Source organism: Conger conger, chromosome 2, assembly GCF_963514075.1.
Source record: "Conger conger chromosome 2, fConCon1.1, whole genome shotgun sequence".
NCBI lineage: Eukaryota > Metazoa > Chordata > Actinopteri > Anguilliformes > Congridae > Conger > Conger conger.
The window spans coordinates 68400820-68427213 of record NC_083761.1 but is presented as its reverse complement, the minus strand read 5'-3'; the positions used below and the strand labels follow the sequence as shown (position 1 = coordinate 68427213).

Genomic DNA, 26394 nt, shown 5'->3' with positions numbered 1-26394 from the left:
CAGTATCAGCTGTGCTTAATTAAAATGATTTCTGAAGTTTGAAATCCGGAAAATGTCAGACTGGTAAGCCAACCGACGAATGTGTTGATGCACGTGTGTGGTTGTGTGCATGCAGGGCTGTATTTGTACCCTGCGCGTCCTGTTCCTCCTCACTGCCCTTGGCTGGTCTGACGTCTGTCTGCTTCCACAAGCAAAAGAGCTGGAGCCGATGGAGGCAGAGCAGACACGTGTCAATAAATCTAAGTCAAGTGTCAATAAACCCAAACCACATCAGGTGCTGCCCGTTCTTCATAGTCTGCATCAGGAACATGGCCCGTCCTGATCTGTAAATACTTCTGTGACAGGGGGTCAGATGCTTGACCATTTGTTATATGCCCTCTTTTCTCATGATAAAAAATGATATTTATATTATTGTTGCTGTCATTACATTTCATTCGTTGGTTTAATATATTCTGTGCAATGACTGAGTATATTCTATACAATCCAGGTTGGGATGTTCATTTGTTCCTTTGAGCACCTGCCCCTCAAACACTGTCTCCACGGCCCTGTCCAGTCCTCAGGATTCACCATCCAGTCAACATCTTTTCTAAAACACTGCTTGTGGTGTGACAGGACAGGACACACATTTGCTGTAGGTGACCGTGTCGTGTCTAGGAAACGACAGAGTCCAAATCTCCAATTTGTCGAAAAACATCTTCACGAGGGACACCACGGCAGCAAGCTCTTCAGGAAAATCAGACTTAAAGCCGGACCAGTTTTTTCATAAACATGGACCTGGACTGTCAATTTTACACCCATTTTATACACAGTTAAAACGTCATTGTGGCCAATCACCCACACTGTTCTTATCTTAACTCCTCCTAAACCATCAGCTGACTTGGCAGCGCTACCTTTTCGGTTCTGAAACCATCGTGGCAAATCGCCCTATTGATTTCCAAAACAAAAAAGGATTTTATTACATACATCTTGCTTTGTAGGCTGTTTCTTCGAACAAACTGGAATCATTAACATGGGAAACATGTAAAACACGGTGCTATTCACTATATAGTGTTTTCCAGAACTTTCTACGACCTATAGATAATTTTTGGTACTTTTCGCAGCATAATAATCATTTTTGGTACTTTCCACTTCATATTAATTATTTTACTCAACTTTAGATTACAGGCGGCACGGATGGTGCAGTGGGTAGCACTGCCGCCTCACAGCAAGGAGGTCCTGGGTTCGAATCCCCGTCGGCCGGGGCCTCTCTGTGCGGAGTTTGCATGTTCTCCCCGTGTCTGCGTGGGTTTCCTCCGGGTACTCCGGTTTCCTCCCACAGTTCAAAGACATGCTGATTGGAGAGTCTAAATTGCCCATAGGTATGCGTGTGTGAGTGAATGGTGTGTGTGCCCTGTGATGGACTGGCGATGCCCTGTGATGGACTGGCGACCTGTCCAGGGTGTATTCCTGCCTTTCGCCCAATGTATGCTGGGATAGGCTCCAGCCCCCTGCGACCCTGTTCAGGATAAGCGGGTTCAGATAATGGATGGATGGAACTTTAGATTACACATGGGTCACTTATGCACTTCTAACACAAACTTATCAGCAGTAAATCATTGAAAATATACAGACATACTAAACATTTGATTAATATTCTCTTCTAATATTCTTTTCTAATATGCAGACATACTAAACATTTGATTCATATTCTCTTCTAAGTGAGTAAATGTACGTTGCATTCTTTGCTCTCATTTCAACAGTTTTCACTGGTTTCTTGCGTTTTCATTAATTTCATAATTAATGTTCTAGGTTCATTTGATTGGATAACAAGCAGCGTACATGTGATATATTGATTATAAGCCACTTACATATAGATACACTTCTGGCATGAATCATTAAGAGTTTTGGAGAAACCAGCTGTACAGGCATGTCAGACACCCAGTGTCCTTGACTGTCTACACTGTTCTAGCACAATTTAGCAGTTAATCAGTTTGAAACTATACAGGGTACATATCATACTTTAATACGGATATATTGATACATTACATTACGTGGCATTTAGCAGACGCTCTTATCCAGAGCGACGTACAACAAAGTGCAAATCAAACACAAGAACAAGTGCAAAGAGGACCTGAGAGGACAGTACAGTTCTGAGACCTAGTGTAAACATACAGAAATTCAGAACCCTTGAAGAGTACAATCAACTTTCAAACTAGCATACCACAGTTGGCAGCTAGAATACAACAATACAACAGCCAATAAAAACAACAATACCTATACAAGTAACGATATCTATACATAAGTGCCATCTACATCTATACATAAGATACACTTTTAGCATAAATTATCGAACGTTTTGGAGGAACCAGCCTGCTCATCAAGATGGAGTCTGATTTTGACTTGTGATTGTTTATCATGCTTTTAGGAGGGAGATCTTTTGTTCTGTGAATTTTCCCCTACAACCGTAATTTTCATTAATTGATGTCAGGGTAGACACAGGGGAGAGAAAACAAATTTCTGGTATAAGCAGTGATATGAAAACAATGGCAAAATGAGCTTTTACACACAGCTGACTTATGCACACACACAAGCCCGTACATCTGCAGGCAGGCAGGCACACACACACACACACACACACACACACACAAGGTGACAGCAATTTCATTAATATCCTTGCAAACGGAAATGCAAATGGATTGTCCAATCACAATAAATGCTTGCTGCCTCAGAAGGAATCTATATAAAGGTTTATTAGTCATAGCATGTACTGTAATGCATTTTTCAAAAGCAGGCAGAGAGAATGTTATACCTTATTTATCATGATTTAGATGGATTTGACTGGATTTCCTTCTCACCGGCTGGAAATGTTTCGCCAAAGGGAAAAAAAAAGTTAGAAAGCGAAATAATTATGGATATAAGTCTATGTGGGGGGGGAAAAACAGACACAATCCAAAACATTTCTCTTCACCCATCTGTCAGTTATTTTATGAATTCTGCATAACTTGTGGAGAGAAATTGAAAATGAATGCGGTAAAAAAAAAAAAAAAAAATCACTTCCACATCACGCCGTTAGCAAAGATTTGGCACGGAGGGCCTTCCTGCTGTGCGCAATCCCATGGTGCTCTGAGGCAGCAGCTGTGGGCCTTGGGTCTGCGGTGGACCACAAGAGGAAATCCTCCCTCTGCTGCCCACTTTCCCTCGCCCCCTCTTTTTATCGAGGTCTGGGCTCCCGTGCTGGCTCTCTGTGTAAATAACGTCTAATCAGCGTGACATGAGCCTGCATCAGCATGTTTGTGAAGACCGGCTTTCTCCACTGGCAGTCTCTCCCGGTGGGGGCGTACCTGGGTACGACCACGAGCTGCGGGCTTTTCTCCTCTCTGTCAGAGCACAGCTCACCGCCTCTCCCCTGCTCAGCTGAAGGGTGGGAGACAGTGTTGTATTTTTTGTTTTGTTTTTTTGGCTGTGCTATATATTTAGTTTTTCTCTTGCGTGACATGGGGAGGCAGATGAGCCTGCCGGGCGCTGCTCCGGCTCCTGCGGCTACGATTAATCAGGAGCGGGAGAGAGGCGGGCAGTTACGGGAGAAACGCGCTCGTCTTTTGTTTTCACATCCGTCTGCCTGCGATCCACCCTGGTAGTTACCAGATGCCGGGGCTGTCGCGTCTGTTTATCTGGCTGATTTAAACGTGTGACTGATCGTCGCGAATTAGTCTTGAAGGAACGCTTGGGCTCCTTGGGCTGTGCTTTTAAGATAATCACACGGGTGGAAGCCACTGCATATAACGGTGAAGGACAAAGGACTATTGGCCTCTAAGAAAGAGAAAGGATATGAAAGAAAAGTTCCTCACTGTGTCTATGTGCATGTAATATGTAGTATTTAAAGTAGTATAAGCATTACGTAGACCGGGAGTCTGTATGTAATTCTGTTTTAGTGTGCTGGAGAATCAGAGGCGGCATGTCATATTGTATATGACAAGGGCAATGGAGCGTGTGCAGTCACTTATCTCAGGGTCTCTGCCTCCAGGGGAACGGCCTTGTTGCGTCTCCGGGGGAGGAGACCGCTGAGCCCCCACCCTGGTGGAGCTGTCAGTGAACCGCCCTCCTGTATCTCTGTTACACACACGTACACACACAGACAAAGACGGACACGAACACACGCGCACACACGCGCACACACGCACACACACACATATACACATATACACACACACACGCACACACACACACACACACACACATATACACATATACACACGCGCATATACACATATACACACACACACGCGCACACACACATATACACACACACACGCGCACACACACATATACACACACACACGTGTACACACACACACACACTCACACACACACACACACACACACACACACATATACACATATACACACACACACACACACACATATACACACACACATACTCACACACTCTCTCACACACTCTCTCACACACACAAACACACACACACATACACACATATACACACACGCACACACACACACATATACACACACGCACACACACACTCTCACACTCTCTCACACACACACACACACACACACATACACACACACTCACACACTCACACACACACACACACACACACACACACACACATACACACACACACACTCACACACACACATACAAAGGTAGTCTGAACCCGAAGCTTGGTCACAGCCCATCGCCCCTGTGCCTTCAGCACCCCCCCCCCCCATTCTGAGCAGAGGCAGGGGGATGACAGCCCGTGACAGCGCTGCCGGGCCACCCCGTCTCCACTCTGCTCAGAGCTGCCACTGCAGGCCTGGCCTCTCACCTGGCCTGAGCCTGGGGGCCTGGGGCTTCTCCACAGCTCCACGGCCACACACACAGTCCCACCTGTAACCCAGTCGCCCACTGTCAGCACTCAGGAGGTGGAGAGGAGTGACCGGACTGTGGCAGTTTAATCTCTGCTCTCCACCTGTTATCTATCTCCTCCAAATGCGATCTTTTATGCCCTGTCTAGAGGATAGTTTAGTTGCAGTTGTTCCAGCGCTGAAAAGATTTAAATTAAGGAGATAAAATTGCTTGAGGAGTAGTTGTAAATTACCTGTGCTTGCCGGACTAAACCAGAGCTGTAGGACGACTCCGAATAATTCTCTCTCTTCTATCCCACTGTGATGATTGAAAAAAATATCTTTGGCTGAGAACGAAATCTATTGTGGCCATGTCTGTTGACCTCTATTAAATAACACAGACGTCTGTGCTGTGCCTGTTGAATTGAAAGCAGATGGCATAGAGTGGTACTTGTTTCATGTCTTTGAACAGTTCATAGATGGTCAAGGTTGCATCCTTTTACATCATTTTTTAGGTGTTTGAGAAAAATGGGGTTTGTACAATTTTTTTTATTCCGTATGGGGAAACTTACAGTGAGCTCCATAAGACTTGGGACAGAAATATCTTTTCTTCAGCTGTTATTAGCTTTGATTATTTTCATGCATTTTGGTTTTGCCAGGTTGAAATTACAGTATTGTTGTGAATTGTTTAACTGTGAAGCTGTCTCTGAGCTCCTGAGTGGCAGTCAGCTCCAGGACCTGCTGTGTAAATAATTGCTTCTTTCCTTTCAAAGACAAAGTGTCACCCATCCTGGGAACATAAACAGCAAACCAAAAAACATCCACAGCAATACTCTCTTGTATTTTGCAGTCACAACATAAGGTATATTATATGATTTAGGAGGATGCATAGTTGGGTTAAAAGCCTCTTAATGACATGAAACAATGGGGTTCCTTGAGAGAACAAATTGAACACTGGGCTCTGGGCTGTGCAAAATTTCTGTGCCAGTAAACGGACTCAAATAGGCGCTAACTAATGCAATTTCATATCTGAAAAATTCCTTTACTGTAATAATAATGAGGAGATGTTTTGAGAGAATCCATTTGAGTAAATTAATCAAGCCACTTATTTTCTTTTGTTGCCATAGATTTCTGAGCATTCGTCACACTGCAGTGGTGTTTGTTGCTAGACTGCCAAACTGAGCGAATGCTGTGCATGCTTCTTAAGCTAAAATGACTATGAAGCACTCCCTCTCCTTCTCCAGAGCTAAAGATATCTTTCTTTCTGTGCGATTTCCAGTCCTGAGGAGACCTTCAGCATAACTGCCATTAAGATAAGTGCTTGTTTCACAGTTTTCACTGTTTATCTTTCAGATAAAACACTGATGGGTTTGGATGTGTGGAAGATAACAGTATTTTGCAAACAGTACCCATGATTTCATCCCTGCTTTACAGAAAATAGTAATTCTTCAGCTTGTTTATGTTATCTTGTGCCGGTTCATATGTATTTTTCTAGCATCTTAAATCAGACGTTGCTTTTCAAGAGATAACATCATAGGCTGTCACGTTGAGCATTAAGCAATTTGTCATGTTTCGCGAGACTTTATGAACAGCGTGGTTTGATTGAGTGCATTTCAGTACAAAGGCATTTGCATATGTTTGCTTTAAGTGCCTAGCGCCGATGAGGCACATGCTCTTTGCAGACTCACAGCTTTTCCAGTTTAACTTTGACTACAGTTTCAACTGACTGAATTTACTTGGCCTCCAGTGACCTGGTCTGGGCCATTGCCTGCCATTTTGGGGAGGTTTGGCACATGACGGTGTTTGGGGAGTGACAGGCGTGCAGTGAGGTAAGCCTTGTTTTGTCCTAAGAATTCCATCCAGCCACACTGCATTCTCTGAACACAGCCATTATCCTGTTTCACTACCCAGCACGAACCTGTAAATGGGCATAAAGTGGGGCACTTTTGTTAGAAAAATAAAAAATAAAAATTTCCCCTTCACAGAGCTGACAAGGAAAAAACAAGATGACCCTGATGACCATTCTCATTGCTTGCATCGTCAGGCTCAGCAGGGGATTGTGGGTAGTGGGCGGGGGCCGGTGATCAGGGACCTGGCTGGTGGATCTCAGCAGTGTAGCAGGTGTGATTGGGCGCCGGCGGAGCTGGTTTGAGATGGTAATGCCTGTGTTTGCTGGAGCGCAGCAGAACCGTTGTCATTTGCCTGCTGAATCGAAGCCCTTTGTCACTGGCCTGCAGCCATTCCCACTTGAGTGTCGGGTGAAATGCCTTTTCAGGCAGAGATGGACAACACGCTCCACTGACAAACAAGGGCGGGAAACTGTCTTTTTATTATGAGGGCCTGTTTACTGGTTGCACTGCAGCTGCTGGTCTTTTGTGTAAAAGAGAGTTCCTGAACCTTCCATAAATCTGACATGTAGGGCAGGACTATTTTCTGTGAGGTTGAATTTTCACATTATTCATTTGCAAAGCAGATAAAATTACCAAGCGACATACACTGTTTTTATCAAAGCAATTACTATATGTTGTTGTGTTACAATGTATTGAGTTGTTTTACTCAATAAGAGCAGGATTTGTCATTTGGTGATGTTACACCAAAATAAGAGAAAATTCCGTTAATCAAAGATTTTCATATTCCTGTACTGCAGACTGTATTTCACAATGTGGAAAATAACTGACTATCTATTGGTCTGAGGTTATTCAATGTGAACTTTGGTCGGCTGCTTCACAGTCGTACTGTGTGGGTACTTTGAGCACCAGAGAAAACTAAAAACGTAAGAAAGCTATCAGAGAAAATTCTGTGTGAACTACCCTTCAATACTGTGGAACACCACCCTTCAATGAAGGGTCATTTAGACTCAAAAGAGAAATGCTGAACTCAGAATCAATTATAGTAAATGGGTCAAACACCTAGCCCTGACACTGTTAAAATGCACTCCACTAAAGGCTCCCTGGGGAGAAATGTACGTATCTGCTGCTCTGGTGAAAGAAAATGGCCTGATAAATGTTGACACAAGCCAGAACACAAGAGCAGATTTCTTTCAGCAGGGACTGGTGGAAATCAATGCACCACAAACGTCTGGATTCTTGTTTAGAATTTTTACTTCTTTCTCTGAATGGCAAAATAATTGCAGGTCATTAGTGCTTCACAAAGACTTATACTCAGAGTGCACAGAATGTGTTTTGAAAGTTGCAAAATGGGACAGGATGGTAATGCTTGGGACACTGTATATTTCAAATAGTAGCTTGTGATCCACCTCAGAATATGAACGGACTGACTATCATATCATGTTTGCTATATTCTTGGTATTCTTGGTGAGTTTTTGTATCGGAGAGCATCCAAATGTGCTTCCCTTTCTGTCAAGTCATCTGGCCTGTATATCTTTCTACTTATTGTACTTCTGATGTTTGTTGTACAGCTGGGAGATCTCTTCAGATGGATAAAGTAAATATTCATGTTGCCCCAATGCTCACTAAACTTGTCTTCCACTTCCATGTTTTTTCATCCGTTGCTTGTGTTTTCTCACAACTGTAGTTTTCTTCTGTAATTGTCTCTCCTGCAAACTTGCTTCATGCTGCTGCTGAATAGTCTTTTTTCTTTGGTTGTTAGCAGCTCCCATTGCCTCGGTTCAGGAAAGCTGCAGTACCGCAGTGATGATTCTGTGAAAAGTGTCTTAGAGCCAGTAATGTACTGGCAGTTTCCGGTCTGTCGGTGAGGCTTTTTTGGCCCTTGAATGCTGAACTTCATAATGATGCCTATTATCTGGGCTAAAACCGAATGAACATCAATGTATGACAAAGCTTTGCTGCTGGTTGGCAAGGAGACCCCATCAGATGGTATAGGAAAGGATTTAGCACTTTGGATGTTTCTGTAAAAGGCCCCAGTCTCCATAAGGGTAACTTCTGTAAGGCTTTTCTCCACTAGGCCTTTTATCATTAGACTTTACACCCTCTGCCACAGTGTTTCTACAAGCTCAGGAAGGGCCAGAGCCCAGCAGACTTACTGAGTCACATATTTGCTTTCTGAAAGGCAATGGCATGGTGTAAGACAAGACTCTGAAAATGAGGAGGCCGCTATGCTGCTGTGAAACATTGTCCAGTAGTAATTCCATGATCTCTCAGCATTTATCATCCCTCATAACTGCACAGTACTGGTTATTTGATAATGATTCAGTGGCGTGTGAAATACAGTGTAATTAACATATTCAAAAGTCTTTTTAAGTATTAAGGGTTTTGAAGATTTGAAACAGAAAATTCTACTCAGATTGTAGTTTCTATACTGCGGAGGTTTGTGGAGAGCTCATTTTGCATTTTGGCAGCCGTGGTGGTTTGAAGCCAATTACAGTGCCAAATCCTTCAACAAAACAACTTCCTCTTTTTCCAGGACTGATAAGCTTGTAGCAACAGAGTCAGACAGACTAAGTGGCTTTCTTTCATTTGTGACTTGTTTTAATGGTCCTGTGTCATTGTCTTATCCGACATGCATTTCCATTAACAACTGACAAATTGGCCATTTCGAGACGTGATGAATAATTATGCTGAATTTGGCTAGCTAGCATGAAAGTGACTAGTTGGACATCTGGGATCTTCCCTCTCAGAAGGGCTCTTAACAACATTGGTGTGCAGTTCTATCAGCTGAAAGATTCAATTTCTTTGTCATTGAAGCTTTTAACCAACATGGCCGAGGCATGAACTTGGTCACAATTAGTTTTATCACCAGTCTTCATCACCAAGCCGTAATATTGCAATGTTGACGCAAGCATATTCTCTCGATTGAGCGTATTGCTAGCCTAACTTGGCCTGCTGCTTTGCTGAAGCAGGTTGTAAACGGACTCAGACCAAGAGGGCCTTGAGACTCTCATTCTCCCTGGCAGTGCTTGTCCTCACACCTCAACCCCAGCAGCATCAGCTCACAGTGTGCTTCTTTCCCCCTTTTTGACATAAGGGCACAGGATGTGTTGGAGCTCCCTGCAGATTGCCCCTGTTATTCATTGGTCTGCTGCAGGCGTCTAAATGAGGAGTCCCTGCTCACACAGGGGCTATCAGTGAGTACACTGGCTGACATTCATTTGTCCAGCAGTGTCAAGAAGTGGATTGCTTTTCACTTCTAGGTAGATCAGACTTCTGAGGCACACTACCACTACTACTCCTACTACTGCTACTACTGCTATTACGACTATGACTACGACTACTACTACTACTGCTACTGCTGCTATTACGACTATGACTATGACTATGACTATGACTACGACTACGACTACTACTACTGCTACTACTACTGCTACTGCTACTGCTGCTACTACGGCTACTACTACTCCCACTACTGCTACTACTGCTACTACAACTATGACTACTACTGCTATTACTACTACTACTGCTATTACTACTATTGCTACTGCTACTGCTGCTACTACTGCTACTACGGCTACTACAATTACGACTACTACTACTACTACCACAACTGCTGCTACTGCTACTACAACTACGACTACTCCCTCTGCTACTACTACTACTGCTACTATGGCTACTACTACTGCTACTACGACTGCTATTACTACTACTGCTATTACTACTACTGCTGCTACTACTACTGCTACTATTACTAGTACTACTACTACTATTTGTTGTTATTATGAAGCTTATACCCACCATTTTGTGTTGCAGGTTTCTCGGCGTGCCCCCTGGGAGAGGTAGCTGCCCCCTGACTGGACCTTTGCCCTTTGACCTGATCTACACAGACTACCACGGGCTGCAACAGATGAAGCAGCACATGGGCCTCTCTTTGAAGAAGCACAAGTTAGTGAGCTTCACCCCCTCGGTGCCCAGTGTCTGTGGGCTAGTAGCAATGATGCACGAGTCTGTGAGACATCTAATTTCAGCCCTTATTTATGACCTGAGTTTATGGGACTATTATGTGTTGATTATTGGCTGAATGGGATTTGATGTCCTCTTTGGCCATAAGTCAGCATGGTTGTTAATCCTCTGCACATCTGTAAAACATCCCTTTGCTCCTTATTGGGTTTTTTGGTGAGGGCCTGAGGGAGCAGGGCAGAGATGAACACCCACAGAGGTGTGTTAGCGGCAAAATGAAGCCGCGTTTTCACCCACTGATATCGAAGTAAATCTGCATGGGGAGTTGTGCTAGATCCCCCGTTCCCTTTCCGCCTATAAATATGGTGTATTAGCCATCCATGTGTCAGGACTTGCGACTTACTGTAGCACCCCTGTCAGCAGATTAATATTGTAATTCTTGTTACTGCTCTGTAGTGAGAATACCGGTATTGATTTCAGTACAGCGGCGAGAGGAGAGTTCGTTCTCGGAGAAGCGGATCGCTTGCCTCGTATTGACTTCAGAAAGCAGAGCACACCCGACCTACGCTGTGTATTTTTAAAACCCAGTCGTCCTCCACTAAGAGCGTCTGAGTGGGATGGAGCTGCACTGAAGTTTAGTGCCAGCTTTACAGCCATTCTATGCAAAAACGCTTCACAATATTCCTGATTGTGAGCTGAAGTTAGCTGCTCTGAAATGAGATTATTATTGTTGTTGTTGTTCTTACTTCTCATAGTAATAGCTGTTTTAATTTCTGCTAATTCCCTGAAATTATTTGACACAAACATTCTGGATTAATATTTGTGTTTTGACCGACCCTGTGAGGATAGTTTACATTGGCTTCTTCATTTGCTTAGCTGACTTACAAGGGTGCGGAACCCAGTTTTACACAGGTTCTACCCAGCAGCCTGACAGTTGCACCTATTCATCCCTGTTCACTGTTCTGCACAGCTGTGTGGTTTGTTCTGAAAACAGTTACCTTTACAGGATTACCTTTTTAAATGTATATTTTATTGTGTGTTTAAGTTGCTTTATATTGCAGTTAGAATAATGAATATGCAAGCGCAATATTGACAGACAGACCTAGTGCATTAGGTTATTGCAAAACATGTGGGTTTGTAGTAATCCATTGCTTTGCAAATAATTTATGATTTTATTATATATTAACTGAAGCTTCTGTGTGCTAGTGTAAAATTAGTTTTATTTATAAATCTTTTTCCATTCATGTGGGCCTCCAGATCTCCTTTGATTAGGAGACGAGAGCTACTGAAAACAAACACACACACGCACATGCACATGCACATGCACAAGCACACACGCATGCACAAGCACACACACATGTACAAGCACACACACATGCACAAGCACACACACACACAAGCACAAGTACACACACACATACACACACATATGCACACACGCACGCACATACACACCCAAGCCCCAAGCACACACACACACACACACACCAACACCAACACCAACACAGACACACACGCACACCGCCCCAGGAACCAAAAGACATCATTAATCAACATCAGAGTGTGCCGAACCTTCAAGGTTGTTTAATTACTTTTGTTTTATGCGTATGCCCAGTGCTGCTTCATTAATAATGCTTTAGTGTGATGTGCTTCCAATACTTTTAATTTCCGCACGAGGCGTATGGTCTGTTAAAGATGCTGAATAGCGATAGCAGCCAGTCCTAAATCAAACCTATCTGATACCAGGGCGCCATTATCGATTCCTCCGCACTGAATTTACAGTCCTGAGAGGGCCAGCCGACGGGGCTGTCCAGTTATCTCTCTCCCTGCAGCATCTGGGCACTGTGGGCTGGGACTGACAGGACGGAGGAATGGAGGGTCTGTGAGCGGGGCTAGGCCGAGGTACACGGGGCTGGGAGGGGGGCTGGGAGCGGGGTACATGGGGCTGTGAGGGGGGCTGGGAGCGGGGTACACAGGGCTGTGAGGGGGGATGGGAGCGGGGTACATGGGGCTGTGAGGGGGGGCTAGGCCTGGGTACACGGAGCTGGGAGCGGGCCTGGGAGCGGGGCTAGGCCAGGGTACACAGGGCTGTGAGCAGAGCTAGGCCAGGGTACACGGGGCTGTGAGCAGAGCTAGGCCAGGGTACACAGGGCTGTGAGCAGAGCTAGGCCAGGGTACACAGGGCTGTGAGCAGAGCTAGGCCAGGGTACACAGGGCTGTGAGCAGAGCTAGGCCAGGGTACACAGGGCTGTGAGCAGAGCTAGGCCAGGGTACACAGGGCTGTGAGCAGAGCTAGGCCAGGGTACACAGGGCTGTGAGGGGGGCTAGGCCTGGGTACACAGGGCTGTGAGGGGGGCTAGGCCAGGGTACACAGGGCTGTGAGGGGGGCTAGGCCAGGGTACATGGGGCTGGGAGTGACAGGATGGGGGGTCTCTGAGCAGGGTTGGGCCGGGGATTAGTACAGGATGTTCCCCGCTGTGTCCCAGGGCGTGATTTATTATACGTCCCTTCATTCCGAACGGGAATCCTTCAGGGAGACAGCCCAGCTGTGCTGCGCCAGGCCTCTGTGTAAATGACCAAGGCCTCGGCTGAATAATAATTTAACCTTAAACCAGCCTTCACTTCGATCGCAGTAAGATATTCCACCAGTGGCTCAGATCACCACACAGTTTTAAATCTTCCACCCAGCGGACGGCCTATCCGTCTGCATGAGATCCGGCATGCAGCGAGCAGGTACACTTAAAGTAACATCTGTCATCAATGTTTAATGTGTCTCTCGCTCACTCTGTACCTCCCTGTGGTTTGCCACGCTGTGCCGTACCAGATAAGAGCAGGTTTCTAAGGTGGCGTGTGACCGGGGAGATCTCTCCGCTGATCTGAATGCTCCTGTTGTTCATTCAGCCATTCAGTCAGACATTAACGGCGAGAGGTATCACAAGATGCTCATGTCACCTTGACTCACAGACCTGCGTGGAGATGAAAACCAAATGTGTACATTGAGCTCTCTTTTCAACAATTTGGGTTCTTTTGTCAGCTAGTGGAGTCTGGATTAAAGGAGCTTTGGCTGTCACTTGCAATGCACTTGCACATAAAACCTAGTTGTCTTCAATTGCTTCTGAAAGATAATTGATTTTGCTCCGCTTTGGCACGGAGTCTCATTGTTTCTCTAGTGTTAACCGATGATGGTAAATAAGAGAGCCAGTCCCAGCAGTGTAAAGCCAGTTATTATGCACAGTGACGTTGAAATATACTCACTGCATTGGAAATGTGAAGAGTAAAGAAAAGCAAATAGAGGTTTAAGTCATCTTTGAGAATAATTTGTGATCTAAAGGCCTCTAAAGACCAGCCGGAAGCCCCCAATGTTCCCCTGCTTTTTGGGAATAATTATCTGCGACAGTACAAGACGCACGAGGCAAAACCGAATCTCTGAACACTAAAGAAACACTGATGGCAACGAAGTAGCTTTTATCTGTAGTGTTCGCAAGCAATGGTAAATGCACAAGAGACAGATTCAGTCTGAAAAGCAGCGAATTAAAGCAAATTAGAGTTACTATGAATTATGAATTCGAGCATAAATGCGTAAGCCCACTGCAAATCACTGTCTGTGTTGCTCCTGCCACAGGGTTAATTTCATGCAGCTGACACTGATAATGATATTTTCCACCAGGCATGCCCTCCTGCTCTCTGATTGGCTGAGCAATTTCAAGGTCTTAGCCCTTGGCTGATTTGATACAATTTTGACAGAATTGTGGGGGTCTGGGCTGGAAGGTTTATTGCACATTACAGGACAGGTGAATTCCCTGGGTAAACTCTTTTGCTTCCATTATAAATGGCCCTGTTTGATCTGGCCTTTGTTATTTATTTTTTTCAAGAAAGCATTTAATAGGTCTTGAGCTGAAAGCTAATATGTGCAGTCAAGGGAGAGGAAAAGAAGAGGAGGGGAGGCGAGGTGGTGTTGTAGTGGGAACAGCCAGGGTTAGATGGAGTCTTTTCAGCAGTCTTTCTGGAAATCTCTGTGCTTAGCATCAGATCATCCCTTCCCTTATGAAAGGGGATCAAGTCTGAACAGCATGGATGGCAGTGTTAATTCCACTCTTCTGACAGGGTGGCTGGAATTAGGGTGAATTCTGTAAGTTTGCGGAGGGAAAAATAGTGTTGGTTGGGTTTGTTTGTGTGTGGTTGTGTGTGTGCGTGTGCAGCTGCACCTTAGCAGGACGCCCCGGGGGGCTGTCGATCAACAGATATTTCGTCTCCTTCTATTTAATGGATCTTGCTTTGCTGAAGCACTCTTTAAAGCACACATAATTATTTCCACAGTATCTATCCTCGTGTCCCTAACTGCAGGTTTCAGTGTTAAGGCCAGCGTAGGTAATGAGCATGTAAAAAAACAAAGTGATACAGACTAGCATTTAAACAGTTTAACATTCTCACCTTTAATCGCATGCTTTTAAGCTGGTGGTGAAACTTTTGGTGAAAATGCACTTTTTCAGGTTATAGTACTCCCTATTTGTTGCTCACATTATTTTATTTTCAATTAAATACCCTGGCTAACTCCAGCGTGATTTACTCTGCAGTTTACTCTGCAGAATTTCCATATATAACTTGTTTATTATGAGTTATTAGTAGCATTGGTTGATGCCAAATTTGGTAAATAAACAAGCTAGAATGAATTGAATAAAATCCAGAAATTGCTAAAAAAAGGATGCCCTGCCTTGCTGCAGGTGTATACAGTCATACATGCTACATACTGTACGTGTGTGTCTGTGTGTGTATGTGTGCGTGCGTGTGCGTGTGTGTGGGCATACAGTAAGCAAATGCACTTTGACCGTGGTATGATTGTTGTTGTCAGATTTGGTGGTTTCTGCATCTCAGAAACCTCTGCTCTCCTGGAATTGTTATGCTCTACAGTTTGAGTTTACAGACCATGGTGAGATGAACCAAAAACATCCAGTGAGCTGCAGTTCCATTGCAGAAAACACCTTGTTCATCGGAGAGATCAGAGAGGAATGGGCAGACGTGTTCAAGCTAACAGAAAAGCCACAAATGTGCAACGAAGTAAAAGGTTATTTTTACAACAGAAGAGCATCTCTGAATGCATGACACATTGAACCTTGAAGTGGATGGGCTGCAGCAGCTGAAGACCATTGTCTTTCTCACACACTGAGACTGTAGACCCCCACATCATCATCTAATTATCTATACTGTACATACAGTTCTTTAAAATGGAAGCACACACACCCATACCCACAGAAACCAGAAATATAAGAATTCATCACAACAATATTGTGAACAAAGTGAAAATTTTAATGAGCTTATTTTTTAAACATGAACTGGTAATTTACAGTTCAAGTCTTAAGGGGAAATTAAAAGTTTCTTTTTACTTTTAAAACGAGGTCAAACTATTCAGACTCCTTGAACTATGAGCTTTTAAAAACAAAAATTTTCATTTTAATCCGGCCAGCCGTTTAAAAGTATACAGGAATGTTGTTTCTCAATAAGCTTGCAAAAAGACAACATTAGTACTTCAGAGTCTATTGAAATCCACATGGACCACAAATAAATTCAGGCATTGTGAATTTTGCCTTATAGTCATTGTTTGATATGAAAATGCAAATGTGATTAGTACAAAGCAAAAACAAGCAATTTGACTAACTGTCACAATACTTGCATTTTACTGTGTATGTGTATATATTCTTTAGCACCCAAGGACAGAACTGAAAGGACAGAACCCTATTATGTGTTTATTACTTTGAGGAAGTTAAAATGATGCCTTCTGCCCATATACACAGCTGATATTTGTATGTGATCCATGCAGAATGGGTTTACTTTTCTTTATAACATTGTACAGCACCCCAGTCATTGTAATTGTTTTATTGCGTGAGCAGTAGCAAATTGTTCACATGAAAAAATTTCCATCCTCACTTGGTTGGCAAGGTGACGGATTGCTTAGCAACAGTGGCTTGGCTCGACTTTGACCGATTACATTTCTCCCAGTGTTTTATAGTATAAATGGAACAAATTAGCTTTGGTTGCTTGAAACCCAGGAAAAAGTTTTGCGAACTTTTTTCAGTAAAGTTATGTTAGTTCTCATAACAGGTCTTTTTTAGGGGTGCACAATACTAATGGTTCGTGCCGGTTCACAGTTTTGGTGTTATGGTTCATTTCGGTTCTGCATGTTTTCAGCAGAAAAAAGTACCATTGCTAATTCTAATATATTTGCATTTATTTGACAAAAACTATTTTTTCAAGACATTATCAAACCTTGAGAACAAGACAGGTTTTTTGTCAAAAGGAAAAGTGTCAGTTTGTTATTTCAAATAGAAAATACCCACATTATAGTTTTTGCCTGTGTGAATCTGCATGGAGAGGGTGTTTACATACCGTGCTCTCTCCCTGGCTCTCTCTCCCTTGCGCCGGTAACGGACACTCCAGGGTCATGTCAATGTAAATGGGCCACCATGCTCGATGTGCTTTCATTAGAAATAGGAATGTTTTATAGGGAGCAGCCTGTAGCATAGTGGTTAAGGTACATGACTGGGATACGCAAGGTCAGTGGTTCGATCCCCGGTGTAGCCACAATGAGATCTGCACAGCCGTTGGGCCCTTGAGCAAGGCCCTTAACCCTGCTTCGCTCCAGGGGAGGATTGTCTCCTGCTTAGTGTAATCAACTGTACGTCGCTCTGGATAAGAGCGTCTGCCAAATGCTATTAATGTTAAAAAAAAAAATAATTTATCTACTCGCTCCATTCATAATGCTCCCAAACTGACCAACTGACTGGTGCTTCAGCTCCAAGCTGAAATTCTGCAAATTGACCTGTGCTATAGTTTGGTGGAATTTTGTAAAGAAAGCAACAGTTAACTGACCTTTGTATTCCTTATTTTCAGTGTTGTATGATATCGAATGAAGTTAAATCAAAAGATATGATATGAGAATTCCTTTGGCCAGACACTTTAATCCCTGAGTCTCACCGGCCCTGGGCTGGGCTGGTGAGGGTATTTTTTGCATTCATTCCTTTTTTTTGCTCGGTGCAATTTACAATCACTATGGTAACAGGATATACTGTTTTAAAACTCATGGTTCTATGTGTATATGGCATTTCTTTAGCGTTGACGGTTCCTTATTTTGGGTATGTCATTTTTCAAGCGTGTGTCAAGAAAAGGGGCGCTACTTAAGGGGTTAAAGAGTCAAAAGGACAAAATCCTTCTTCCTTTACTTTCGTTTGCATTGAACAAATTAAGAGTGACATGGGTTATCTGAGAAGACGAAAGGAGGCTTTCTGGATTCATAATTTGTACGTCTATTTCCTAAATGCATGAATGAGGACTTTACAATTAAATTATTTATTTAAGCTGACTATTAGCAGCCTGTTAGTTACCCTCCCACCTTGTTATGTCTGAACTCCTCCCACCAAGGTATCCTGTTGGATTATGAACTGTGAGGTGTTTACTGATTGGTTGTTTTGAATTTTTTCAATTTTATCGGTGAAATTCTTCACCCAACTGTGCAAGAATCCCTCATTTATACTTACATACTTTCATCATTTTTTTATGCTTTCATCTTTCTGAGCACCTTGGAGTGTTCCAGCGAAGTAGTGGCAGCACATCATTTATGCATTATGGCAAATAGAAATGGGCAATGTAACCTTTACCAGACATTTTTTTAAAAAGGACATGAGGTTTTGAGTACTTATTTTGAAAAGATGGACATAAAACTTTTTTGAAGGAACCAAAATGAACTGTGGGTAGTCATCTGAACAGTGCAGTTTTTTTACATGAACCATTGCATCCCCTGCCTCTTCTATGTCTGGATGAATGGTTTAGCCTATCTGCTATTCAGGGCTTTGATAGATAGAGGGAAAAAGGAGTGTTTGTGTCTGTTAAATCTAGTCAAGGGGTTCCTGAACCGTCTGCCCGAGGGGAGGAGATGGTATTCATTGTCTAAAACATGGCTGGGATGTGAAATAATTGAATGGCACTGTGTGAGGATGGTTTTCTGAAATATGAACTGGAGGCTAGTATTTTGCCTGACTCTCCATAGCTCTCCATCAGGTGGGCAATCTGGGCCTTCAGCCAAAATGAGAGATTGCTAAACCAAACTGAAATGCCATAGTGCAGGATGCTTTCAACTATGGCAGTGTAGAGAAGCAACTTGACACAAAACATCAATTAGTCAAAAAGATCTTGGATCTTCCAAGTCACTCCACTAGATGAACACCCAATGTCCAAGTTGTGTATGACCACTGACGATTGGTCGCTGATAGATGTGGGGTCGAACACCATCTTCTCTTTTATATATGCTTGAAACTTGTTCTCAAGACTTGATTTGGGAGTTCTGAAGCCAACACAATGGAATTATCTCTGCAACTGGCAGAAAACTCAAATAATTTCATTATGCAAGCCTAATTTGATGAGGTTTTGAAACAAATGTGTTACAAAACTAGATTTAATCCTTTCCCTAGCAAAGAGATGCAGATTTCACTGGTGTAATTAAAATGGTATATGGAATTAATAAGGCAAACTTCATAAGATAATTTACATTCAAAATCAGATGGCACAGGTAAGAAGGTATTACAAAGTCAGGTTCATGCTGACACATGAAGTTCTCACAGAGAGTTTTAAAATAGCTAACTGATATTTGAAGTGGAGCAGAAGATCTTGTCACTGAAGATTTTGTGTTAATTTAGGCTTTATGCCCTGTTATAGTCCTTTGAATATATGCAGTCTAAACTCTAATTCACCATTTGGCCAGTTCAGGCCTGAGGAACTTCAAAAGGGTGGGCCAGAGTGATCGGAAGATAAGACATAGAGAATAGGAACTGGGACTGTTGCCATTTGAGGTGTGAGTGTGTGTGTGTGTGTGTGTGGGTGTGTGTGTGGGTGTGTGAGTGCATGTGTGAGCACGTGTATGAGCAAGTGCGTGTGAGCACGTGTGTCTACGGTTTTGGCCTGGGAAACCCCACACTGGCATTCTCCATACTCATAGGATTCTGTACCCTAGAAATGAAGCTCTATGTTGGATATTCTGGGTCAGGCCATACCAGAATAAAGTGGAAGCCAAAGTGTCACTGCTGGGTTTGTAACTTGGTTTAATTACGGCCTGTCTCTGTACGTACTGTAGTAGCACATTATGACATTTCCATAATAAGTTGAGTATTCATTAAGTAAGTATGCATGGGCCAGGAGAAGAGGGGGTGTCCCCCTTTTAACTAGTTAACATTTTGCATCAGAGTCCTGTATCTAGGTCTGCCATTCTACATTTTAGCCCTGGAATATTCTGCTGTTTGATGTTTTTTTAAACTTGATATTGGGGCATTTGTTGCAGTACCATGGGAAAGACAAGCTTTTGTTTGATATCTCGGACATTAAATGAGGGTGATAGCTGTTGAAACTGCTGGAATTGAGAAAAAAACATTCATTATTTATCACTCAATATCTCAACATCTATCAATCTATTCATGTATGTGCATTTTTAATCATATAATGCCTGCAGATTCTGGTTTTTGTGTCTGCTTGATTGAATGATCATTTATGATGTATGACCATGATATATAACACACTTTTATTATAAAAGAACACTATATCACCTCCTTATTCAGAGGGGGGGTTGGCCCACATGATGGGATTCAAAAAAAAAATTTAAACTGCGAAAATTAAGAAAGAATCCAAAATGAAGAACAATATCGACTCATTATATTTTTGTGTTTGAGGTCAGAAGTCCAGAGGGTTCACCATCAGAAATTTAACTGGCACCTGTAACAAATTCACAATATTTGTATCGTGAATAATAAAATAAAACTAATAAAAACTTATAAAAACGTAGTTTGCTGCTGAAGAATAATACTATTTGTGTTATCTTCTTCCCAGTATACCCTTGCAGCCAGTGCAAATATTAAGGTAGTGTATTTACAAATGGAAATTATAATAGATCAAAAGCTGCAATTGACTACCAGCTGGAATCTTCTGCTCTTAGAGGAAAAACTGTTTGCCTTCTCCCAGGGAGCTCTACTACTTATTCTATACATATCTAATATCTAATACAGACCCATTTCACAGGGAATTACTTTTTTTTTTTAAGTATAGAGATAAAATTTATTTAAAAAATGGGAAAATTATCCTTTAGTTCCTCTGGCTATCATCCATTAATTATTTCAAACTCTTGAATAAAAAAAATCTTCTCTGATCTGCTGAGACAGGCATTCTATCCCTGACTCAGCCTGAACAGACAAGGCTTTGGAAAAGAAGACTTTAGGATGATATGTGTCTGATTCACACTATAGATTTAACTGGCACGTTCCGTTCACCCTCCACTAGTCTGTCATTAGTCTCCGATAAAGCTTCTAACAGCATGAAAAGGGCTTTGTTGCAACAACACGGTACTGTATTTGTTCTGCCATGACTCAACACAATTTGCATAGTTTTAAACACTGCTTGTGTTTTTCTTACTGGGTCATACCGTCCAATTTCCCTTAAAAGTGATGGTAGGACAAACTTGATTCAAATATCAACTTATTTATAGAGTACTAAACAGCATATTTAGAATTCTTATATTCCTTCTCCCTTCTACAAAGTCAGTTTTGATACCACTCAGAATGTATCACACAATTATCATCCACCTTTGACTGCAAATGTATCAGTTGTATGAAGTAAATTGAGTAGTTTCAGCTTTTAAAAAATGATGAAGTAACATCAATCATGTAAACAAATCTGGGTAATTTCAGGGTGAAGGCCGATGAATACTTGAAGAGAATACATTGCTTGAATCAAAAGGGGTTCCTGAGTGAACAGAACTTTTTTGTTCCACCATGAATCTTGGCATACTGCATACACAACTTTTCCGCAATTAAGATACAAGCCTATCTGCGCGATACAATCTGACCATCTGTAATGCGTGCTTTGAACCAGGGCAGTGATGCAGTCTCATGGGATTCTGTCCTCAGCCTGAGTCTCCACTAGTGCACCTGGTCCACTGAGCCTTTGATTGCTCTTGTCTCAGTTCATCCCATGGTGTCCATTGGGGCTCAAAAGGCAAGTTGAGCCTTTGTGGCGTACAGTAACTGTCACAGCCTCATTTCACAGGACAGCTGATGTTCCACGGACCGCATGAGAACACGCTCCGCATTGAAATCATTTCAGTCTGTGCTTCAAGAATATCCCAGCATGGCATCATTAGTGTAGTGGTGTGTTGCTAGGCAGCCATCGGCTATAGATGGCTCTGTTTTCCACATAGGCTCGGCTCTCCCTGTTCTCAGACTGGCGCAGCTATACTTACCGAAATGATTGGTGTGTTGTACTGTTAACATAGCGATCTTCACATTTGTGCAGCTCTCATTAACATCAATCAGGAGGAATAACATGGGAGAACTATGTATATAAGGGCTGCAATTCCTACAGGCTTCACCTGATATAAATGCAACTACCCTCAGATGAAATGACAGCACTTTGTCCGCATGTTCATTGCTTTTTTCAAAATGCAAAATGCTGGAGTAGAGACTCGGGACAACAGAAATTGTGTCACTGTCCAAATACTTATGGACTGATTTAGGTTTCGTCTGTATCAAAATTGGTTTAGCTCCTGAATGCATTGTACAACTCAGTGGACATACCGCAAATGAAGTCACTTTTCACTATCAGTCATGAATGACCAATCTACCTGACATATTTGGATATGCATACCTTTACAAATATGTGTGTATATATACAGAAAGTATTCAGACCCCTTCCATTTTTGCCCATCAATCTACACTCAATAAACCATAATGAAAAAGTAAGTAAAGTAAGTAAAAAATGAAAACGTTTTTAGAAATTTAGCATAAATCAAAAGGCACTCATTTACCTAATTATTCAGACCCTTTGCTGTGGCGCTCAAAATTGTCTTCAGGTGCATTCCTGAGATGTGTCTAGAACTTGACTGAAGTCCACCTGTGACAAAGTGAACTGATTGGATGTACAGTATATAAGGTCCCACTATTTACACTGCATGTCAGGACAAAAACCTAGCCATGAAGTCCAAGTGAACTCTCTGTGGACCTCCCTGATGAAATTGTGGCCAGGCATAGATCAGGGCAAGGGTATAAAACCATTTCTAACGCTTTGAGTGCTCCCAGCAGCACAGTGGCCTCGGTGGGAAATGGAAGATGTTTGGAACCACCAGCTCTTCCTAGAGTTGGCTGTCCAGCCAAACTGAGTAACCGTTCAAGAATGGCCTTGCTCCGAGCGGTGACCCTGAAGCCAACTGTCACTCTAACGGAGCTCCAAGTCCTCTGCAGAGATGGGAGAACCTGCTGGTAGGACCATCTCAGGAGCACTCCATCAATCAGGCTTTATGGTAGAGTGGCTAGACGGAATATGACAGCCCGCTTGGAGTTTACCAAACGGTATTTAAAGGACTCAGGAAAGAGCATGACGAAAAAGATTATCTGGTCTGATGAGACAAAAATTGAAAAAGCCAGACTGGGGCGACAGCTCACCTTTCAGCACGAAAATGAACGGAAGCATACTGCCGAGACAATGCTGGATGAGTGGCCCAGCCAAAGTTCAGACTTCAACCCCATAGAACATCTGTGGAGAGACCTGAAAATGGCAGTTCACAGACACTTCCCATCCAATCTGACAGAGCTTGAGAGGATCTGCCAGGAAGAATGGGATAAACTGCCCAAATCTAGGTGTGCAAAGCTTGTAGAGACTTACCAAAGAAGACTTAAAGCTGTAATTGCTGCCAAAGGGGCTTATACAAAGTACTGAAGGGTCTGAATAAATGTGAGATTTCAGTTTTAGATTTTTATACATTTGCAAAAAATTCTAAAACTTCTTTTCACTTTGTAATTATGGGTTATTTGTAATTATAGGTTATTGAGTGTAGATTGGTTTTTATCAATGTATTGCATCTACAAAAAGTGAAGGGGTCTGAATACTTTCTGAAGCCACTGTACTTAAAAATACAAGCATAAGTGAGATTATAAATGGATATCGGTGTTCAGCCTACCCTCTCTCCTCTGTTCTACTGATAATAAAGAGGGTGGAAAAGCAAAAGAGAATTCATATTAATTTAACAAAGGATTACAGTGCAAAACAGCACACGGGGAATGATTTGTTGTGCATTTCACAATGAAAAAAATCATCAAAAGGTTTGCAAAAAAACAGCTATGGGATTTACTATCCAAAATGTGCAATTAACAACAGGCTGTCTTAAGGATGTCTTACAGCGTCTCTGTGCTGCTCTTGGTATCTACACAATTAATGCTTTGCATTTATCCTCCTTGGATGAAAATGCAAATACTGGAAGGAAAGCATGTAAATGGGGTCCATTAAATATCCTGTCACATTTTATAAAGCCAGCGTCCAAACCAGTATTACATTTTTGCATGGCCATTGTAAGGCCTCTGAAAAGCTTCCATTAACGTTTGTTCTTTTTCTATGTGATCCGCTGTGTTGTTCCATAAACTCCATTTCAAAGTCTAATGTTTCTACCTTTTGGTTAGCCCTTTGAATTCATCTTAAATAATTGATCAAAAATGACATCAATGAACATGTTGCTATGTGATATCTGTACATGTAGATATGTAAAGCAGCCTACAGGTGCTTCACTTGTTTTCACATCACTCCTTCAGGAATATTCCCACATTCTGCAGTCTTTAGCCAATCCATGTTGTTAAGGTCTGGCCAGCAAAAGAACGTCAAGCATTTGAAACAGCATTTTCATATCATTTACATTATTTGGTTTGTTTGCCGTCTAGTACAGCATGAAACATACATTGTTGATGATTAATCAACATGAAATTATGTTATAAAATGTGTTGCTAAGAACACTATACACTAGGTATATTGTCGAAATGGGAATATATACAGTGTAGTGAAGCTATAACTGTTGGTATTTCTAAATCCAGAAATCAGGCATCTAATATTACATCTTCTACTGTTTTTGTATGATTAAAAATTAACCATATATATTGTGGCAGGTGTTCCTATATTAATAAATGCAATGTGTTCTCAAGGATGGTCAATTATTATAACAGTGTGACAGGTATTCATCTTGCGAAGATGGTATATTTTAGTGGCTATGCTGTAGGAGAGTGCAGTGAATTGGGTCTGACTAACAGTAGGAAAATCTGATGTAGCTGTAATTAAGACTTCAGGCCACAACAAGTAATGCCAAATCAATACAATGTCAGGAGTTTAAAAGCTCTTAAAGGTATCTGAGATGCAACGGCACCCAGTGAATATCCTTTCTGGAATGTCTGTCTGTATATGCATTCAGAAAATAATTGAGCAAATTATCAGTACCAAAAGTAATACTGTAAAAAGATGAAGAAACAGGATGTGATACCTGCCACCTAGGCAGTTTGGTTTAGTTATAGTTCTTGGGGCCGAACTGTAAAAAAGACAAAGCTATTTTTTCTTGTAGGAGTGTGGTTGTGGCTTACATGAGATGGATGAATCGGAATGGATGAATTTATAAACATATTGCGGTTGCAAACAGACATTATGCATTCTCCTGCTCTCTGATTTGGTGAGTGGGTGTGTGTACTACAATTAATCACAGTTAATCATAGCATTTCCCTTTGTAGAAACAAACTTCAACAGGATGGGAATGAACCAGAAGCCAATTTTCCCACCCTCTGAAAATAGTGTCACAACAAAATGTTTTGGTATGAATTTTGCTTAATAATGTGCTGTTTTGCACCATAGTAAATTGAGCATGGATGAGTAACATTATCACATCAGCAGCCAACAGAAGCATAAATATTTAATTGAATCTGCAGTACTTATTTATATATTTAATATGTATTTAGTCTCTTATGCAATTACAATGCCTAAGAGAATAACTGAAATTAATCAAATGAAAACTCAATTGAGGGGTGTGAATGTATTCTCTTACCTTCTAGCATTTTTAATTTTGTAATTTGTCAACCAATTTCAGTGTTTGACACCATTAATTAATAATGATTCTTTTGTGTATTTGTATTCTAATATATAGCTGTTGTGAAGATATCTCACTATCCCTTGCCTTTTTTCAAACCAAAGATGTCAAGATTACGGTCTCTACTGTGCTTGTAGATGTAGATCTGGAAAAAAAAAATACCACTCCATATTTCTTGAAGCAGAATCTGGCTTATCCACCAAATATTGATTATTGAGCCCTTCCTACAAAAGGATATTTTTTATTTTTATGTGTATATACTTGTTTAGTTCGTGTTATTCCATGTATAACTGCTTTGTGCATTTTTTGTATTTTGACCAGTTGTCATTTTCTGCTGATAAATGTCCTGAATTACAATATTTCTGTTTGGAATTTAAATGCAATGTGGTCAGTAGTTCATGAAAGAATATCTAGTAAAATTTTACACAAACACATAGTCATAAACTATAAATGGAAATCCAATGTGCTCTCTTAATTATTTCCAGGGCTGTAAATTGAAATTATTTGGAGAGTGAGAAAGTCATCTCCATGTTTTTCTACTGGACGTGGGTAGCCAGCTGCCTCATGTTCCCATATGAAATAAAGGATGGGCCTTGTCACGGACTGGATGGGAGATGTATCAGCGAGTGCGGCCTGGCGATAGCAGGTTCTTTATGGCTCACCGGCGTGGTTTAATAACCTGTCCCTCAAAGAAAGGATTCTGATTCAATCTTGATTAATTGTATCCAATTTTAAAATGTGAATTCAAGGTAGTTTGCTAACATTGGTGAAACTTTTTTGCCACGCCTAAAATCAATATTGCTAACAATATTATGAAAGATGTGCATGCATCTT

General features: G+C 41.9%; 1 protein-coding gene across 4 annotated transcripts in view; it reads left to right on the top strand.

Annotated features, from left to right (window-relative positions):
- Window positions 1-26394, top strand: part of LOC133122919 (alpha-1,6-mannosylglycoprotein 6-beta-N-acetylglucosaminyltransferase B) — a 112541-nt gene that overhangs the window by 68701 nt on the left and 17446 nt on the right. For all 4 annotated transcript variants that reach the window (XM_061233196.1, XM_061233195.1, XM_061233197.1 and 1 more), the window contains one exon: window positions 10497-10628. In XM_061233196.1, coding sequence (XP_061089180.1) covers window positions 10497-10628 — 132 coding nt within the window. The remainder of the gene's footprint in view (window positions 1-10496; window positions 10629-26394) is intronic.